At 56.2% G+C, this 6,214-nt stretch overlaps 1 protein-coding gene across 1 annotated transcript; it reads left to right on the plus strand.

Annotated features, from left to right (window-relative positions):
* Positions 1 to 386: 386 nt before the first annotated feature.
* Positions 387 to 3,437, plus strand: LOC122754523 (transcription elongation factor SPT5-like). Its single transcript, XM_044003056.1, is given in 2 exon segments — positions 387 to 2,899; positions 2,987 to 3,437. Coding segments are annotated over 2 exon segments (2,964 nt in total).
* Positions 3,438 to 6,214: the final 2,777 nt, after the last annotated feature.

The following is a 6,214-nucleotide window of genomic DNA, read 5'->3' on the forward strand; positions in this document are numbered from 1 at the left end:
CCTAGTTGAGAAGGCCCCACGTGGATATGCACGTGTGCAGTCGTGCCCAGACGATTCCCATATTAGAGGAAACAAAAGGTCCATATTAGCTAAGCCCGGCTTTGATGACCATGAAAGGAGAGACCTCATGCTCCACCTTGCATCGCTCTCCTTCCATTGGAAGAGGACAAAAGACTCGCTTTTCCTTCCAGAATCAGTGCAGCCCGGGCCGCCTCCCTGTCTCCCTCCCTCTGCCGCATCACACCTCTGGAGGTGTAAATTCAGTGCGCTCACACCTGACCCGAGGGAGCATATAAGGCAGGGGACTGAAGGAGCCTGGCCATCCTTCAGCCCCAGTGATTCAAGCCGGGAACTGCCCCAAGAGGAGCAGCCGCAGAGGCCTGGCGATGAGTCCCATGCAGACTGTCCCGAAGATGTCCCTGTGGGGCACTCGCAGGTTCGCTGAAGAAGGGGACACCGAAACTAGCTCCAAGGACGAGGCCCTGGTCCAAGGAGCGGCAGCAGCCAGAGAGGCAGAAGAGTCAGAGCAGTCACGCTCCGGGTCCGAGTCCGAGTCCGAGTCCGAGTCCGAGTCCGAGTCCGAGTCCGAGTCCACCTCCAAGTGCAACTCCAATTCGCAGTCCGAGTCCGAGTCCGAGTCCGAGTCCGAGTCCGAGTCCACCTCCAAGTGCAACTCCAATTCGCAGTCCGGGTCCGGGTCCGGGTCCGGGTCCGGGTCCGGGTCCGGGTCCGGGTCCGGGTCCGGGTCCGGGTCCGAGTCCGAGTCCGAGTCCGAGTCCGAGTCCGAGTCCGAGTCCGAGTCCGAGTCCACCTCCAAGTGCAACTCCAATTCGCAGTCCGGGACCAAGTCCGGGTCCGGGTCCGGGTCCGGGTCCGAGGAGTCGGGGTCTCATTCGGAGTCAGAATCAGATGAAGAGGTGTCTGAGGAAGTCGGGGAGGAAGTGGAGAAGGAAAAGGAAGAGGAGGAGGAGGAGGAGGAGGACGACAACGACGACAACGACGACGACGACGACGACGACGAAGAGGAGGAGGAGGAGGGTCCAAGAAAGAAGGCCAGATGCCAGGGTTTCATCTTAGAGGAAGCTGAGGAGGATGCTGACTATGAAGAGGAAGAAGAATGGGAGGAGGGAGCGGAGGACTTTCTGGAGAAAGAAGGGCTGGGCGGCCGCAGCGCCCTCCATGCCACCACCACTGCGGAAGACCTCTCCCAGGCCCGGCGCCTCCAGAATGCCTGGAGGGATCAGGGAGAGGAGGAGCTGGCCCACTATTACATGCAGAAGTACGCCAGTGTGCCTTTCCGGGAAGCCCAACGCAGAGCCCCTGAGCAGCCCTCCGAGGACATCAGCCAGCAGAGGCTGCTCCCTGGCATCCGGGATCCCAGACTGTGGATGGTGAAGTGCAAGTTCGGGGAGGAAAAAGCCACCGCCTTGACCCTCATGCGGAAGTTCATAGCCTCCCAGTTCACTGACAGCCCGCTGCAGATCAAGTCCGTGGTGGCTCCGGAATACCTCAAGGGCTACATCTACGTGGAGGCCTACAAGCCCAGACACGTGGTGGAAGCCATCGAAGGCGTGGCCAGCCTGCGCCAGGGCTGCCAGAGCCAGCGCATGGTGCCCATCGAGGAGATGACGGACGTGCTCAGGGTGCAGGTCAAGGAGGCCCGCAGCCTGCAGCCCAAGAGCTGGGTGCGAGTCAGGGCGGGCCTCTACAAGGATGACATCGCGCAGGTGGTTTTCGCCGAGCCGGGCCAAGCAACTGTCTCCGTCAAGATGATTCCTCGCATCGACTACGGCCTCATCACAGCCCCCAGCAACCAGGAAGCCAACTTCGCCAAGAGGAAGAGGTTCAACCGGCCCCCACAGAAGCTCTTTGATGCTCAGAAGATTCGGTCGCTCGGAGGAAAGCTGGCTGCAGATGGAGACTTTCTCATCTTCAGGGGGAACCGCTACAGCCACCAAGGCTTCCTCTTCAAGACCTTCGCCCTCTCGGCCCTGGTCAGAGACGGTGTGAAGCCCACGCTCTCGGAGCTGCAGACGTTTGAGGAGCGGCCCGACGCCCTGCAAGACGTCCAGGTGCTCGTGGAGGACAGCGCAGACGCCGAGCACAGCTTCAAGCCGGGAGACAACGTGCAAGTGAGCAGCGGGGAGCTCCTCAATCTGCGGGGCCGGGTGGTCAGCGTGCACGGGCCCCGGGTCATCATGCTGCCCAAGCACGAGCAGCTCACCGACCTGATGGAGCTGTTCGCCTGGGAGCTGCAGAAGGTCTTTGAGACAGGAGACCACGTGCAAGTGATCGCGGGCCGCTTCCGCGGCACCACGGGCTTCGTCCTGAGCACCCAGGACAACTTTGTGCTGATCTTCTCCGACCACACCAGGGAAGAGATCAAGCTACTTCCCAGACACTTGCAGCTCTGCCGGGACACGTCAGCCACGCTGGACGTTGGGGGCGAGCACCGCTGGGGCCAGCTGGTGCAGCTGCACCGGGACACTGTGGGCATCATCGTCGGGCTGGACGCAGACGCTTTCCAGATCCTGAACATGCACGACAAGCTGGTCACGGTGCGCCGCCAAGCAGTCACCCCCAGGAAGGAAAACCACTTGGTCGTGGCTCTGGACGGCCAGCAGAACAGCATTCGCGTCAAGGACACGGTCAGGGTCGTTGAGGGCCCACACTCTGGACTCGAGGCCAAGATCCTCCACCTCTTCAGAGGGACTGCCTTCCTCCACTCCAAGAGGCTCACGGACAATGGGGGCCTCTTCGTCTGCAAGTCCCGCCACCTTCTGCTCACCGGGGCATCACAGTCTAGCTGCGGCCAGAGCCTCTTGGTAGGGGGCCCGGCTCCAGGCCCGAAGCCTGACCTCGCCAGTCCCAGGCCCCGTAGCCCCGAGGGTCCCAGGAGGCGAGCATCAGAGACAGTCCCTGCCGGGGAGCTGAGCCGTGGCAGTGGCAGTGGCCGGGACAGTGGCAGTGGCCGGGACCGTGGCAGTGGCCGGGACCGGGGCGGGGACCGGGACTCCCACTGGGGCCGCGGCCACGGCGGCCATCGCGGCAAGGACAGTCTCATCGGACAGTCGGTGCGCATCCGTCAGGGGCCCTACAAGGGCTACATCGGGTTCGTGAAGGTCGTGATGGAATGCATTGCCCGCGTGGAGCTCCACTCAACCTGCCAGACCATTTCCGTGCATCGTGAGAGACTCATCCCCCTTGGCACCACCAGCCCTGGACGCCTGACTTCCACCTCGGCCAAAACCCCCAGCTACGGCTCAGGCTCCTTCACCCCCCTCTACGGCTCCCAGACCCCCGTTTACCAGGGCAGCTCTACTCCGTCCCACACTGGTGCCTGGGACCCCAGCAACCGCAACACACCCTCCAGGCCATGGACGACAGATTAGGAAGATGCCTGGCACCACAAGCCCACCCCGGCTCCGCAGTCCTAGCCAGCAGGCTGTCCCCAGCCCTGCACCCCCAAACTCTGCCCCAACCACTAGATTCCCAGAATCCTCTCCCCTCCGCGATCCTTGCCCACCACACACCTCTGTAGAACTTGTGTGTGTATTTGTTTCACGGCTTTGGGCCATTGCTTTTCTTTGACTTGAATCTCACTTGAAACTCTAGATCCTTTCGTTTCCAATTGTACACCAACCTGAAGCTCCCGATTCGACGAAACTTGTTTTGCTCTTTAAGTCTGTATAATAAATTCGACATAGAGTTTTCAAACTGCCCTCCTTGTTGTGTGATTCCTTTCGACCCTTTCTCTCTTTTCTCTTTTGAGGAGAGTTGGTAGCTGTCAGGGGGAAACTGGGCGGCTCCCCTCCTCCCCACGCTCCCCTCCCCAGTCCCTGACACCAGGCTTTTCTGGTCCTCTTCCCTTCAGGTCCACACACTCCAAAAGCCCGAGAACACCTAGAGCCTCCCCGACCACACTAGCTGGTTTCCCCAAGGTTCTTGCCAATCCAGGCTGGGTCTCCAAGATAATCACCAGCCTTCACCAGTCCCCCAGCCATTCCCCAGCCAGCTTCCTACCCATGGCTCAAGCACTCATTCATTCATTCATTCCATTCCATTCCATCCCATCCCATCCCATCCCATCCCATCCCATCCCATCCCATCCCATCCCATCCCATCCCATCCCATCCCGTTACATTCCATTGCATTCTGTTCCAACCCATTCCAGTCCAGCCCAGTCCATTTCTAACAAACCCCAAATCAATAGTACACTTCCATGTACTTTCGAAGAGAGGCCATACATATCTCCATGTGCACACGTCTTCCTCAATAGATGCTCAGTTGTTTCTTGAGGGCAGGCACTCTCTTTGTTTTATTTGTATCTCCAACACCTAGCACTATATCTGGTACTTACCAGGAGCTAATGAATGCTTTTCTTGTTGTATTGTCTTGTAATGACTTCTAGCTCTTGTTTGGTTCACAATAAATACATCTCTTGGCTGTGATCTGTGTCCCAATTTTTTTAGAGTCGGATCTTTCATAGTAAAGTGATGTGTCTGTTTAAAATGTGGTGTGCAGGGGCGGCTAGGTGGCGAAGTGGATAAAGCACCGGCCCTGGATTCAGGAGTACCTGAGTTCAAATCTGGCCTCAGACACTTGACACTTAACTAGCCGTGTGACCTTGGGCAAGTCACTTAACCCCATTGCCCCGCAAAAAATAAAATATAATAAAATAAAATGTGGTGTGCAATCTGGTGTATGGTGTTACTCTAAGCCCAGTTCCAAAGGGGCATCATGAAGATAGTGACTAGAAATCAAGCAGAGCAGCAGGTGGCAAATGAATCTCTTCAGAGGGATTTTGAGCCTATTTGGAGAAGGCTTTGGCTCTTCTCATTCCAAGGGGACAAGCAGGTAAGGGCCTGACGAACATCAAATTGGTCATTTTTGATTACTTGAATTGAAGCAGAAAATGCAATTGAAAAGCTTCTGCACAGACAAAATTAATGCACCTAGCATAAGAAGGCAAGTGTTTGACTGAGGAAAACTTTTTTTCCAGTCAAATGTCTTTATCAAGGCTTGGTCTCCAAACTACAGCTCGCTCATGGGCGCACGCGCGCGCGCGCACACACACACACACACACACACACACACACACACACACACACACACACACGGGGGTGGGCGGGAATTGGCTATGCGAGTCATTCATCAATGGATAAATGGTCCAAGGATATCTGCCAAGAGAACTGCAAAGGACTCATACTCATAAGAAACAATGTTCCAAATAACTACTATTGAGCGAAATGCAAATAAAAATTCTACACCCCCAACATTGGCATCAATGGTCCCGCCAGAATCCATTTTGGAGGCAGGCTGTCGAATGAGAGCCATGCTGATTGAGAGCTGCTGAAGCAGTAACATGGTACAGGCTTCGTGGGAAAGCCATTTGTTCGGACTCTTTGTGACATGCCCCTTTGGGGTTTTCGTGCGTTACCATTTACTTCTTCAGCTCCTTTTACAGATGAGGAAAGTGACTTGCCTTGGGTTGCACTGCTAGCAAGTGTCTGAGGCCAGATTTGAACTTGGGTTCTCCTGACTCCAGGCTTGGCACTCTATCCACCGTACCAACTAGCTTCCCATGAAAGCAAATCGGGGCCATACAAATCACGTAACCAAAAGAGACAGTCTTTGTAGCGGAGACTCCGTTACTGGGCTTATTGTGCCCAGGAAGGCACTGATAAGAGGAAAGGCCCCACATATTCTAGATGATGTAGAGAAGCACTTTTGGTGATAACAAAGATGCCCACCAACTGGGGAAACGGCTTAGCAAGTGGTGGCACATGAAGGTAATGGGATATTACTGTGAAGTAGGAAATGAATTGTGTCATAATTGCCGAGAAGCCTGGGAAGCTACCTTAACTACTGCAGAGTGAGGGAGGCAGAACCGGCAGAAGGGGAGACACAGAACCACCACCACAACCTAACGAGAGCGAATGACGCACCGCACAATCACAAGGGGACGGGACCAAATTAGGAAGAGCAAGCCGGCTGTGGTGGGGATGAGAAGGAGGGCCCCAACCCAGCCCTTCTTGTTGTAGGAGGTGAGAGGTCCTCAGGGCTTACATACACAGCCCCCAGGGCTCCAGCTTTTACAATGCAACCACCAGTCGTGCTGATTTTTTGTTCCTCCTTAAAAAATTGGAAATCGTTCTATGGGAAGTCTCTGGGGGTGGGGTGAGCGGTGGAGATACTGGGGCTCACTGCTGGG

The sequence above is a fragment of the Dromiciops gliroides genome, chromosome 4 (genome assembly GCF_019393635.1).
Source record: "Dromiciops gliroides isolate mDroGli1 chromosome 4, mDroGli1.pri, whole genome shotgun sequence".
Taxonomy (NCBI): Eukaryota; Metazoa; Chordata; class Mammalia; order Microbiotheria; family Microbiotheriidae; genus Dromiciops; species Dromiciops gliroides.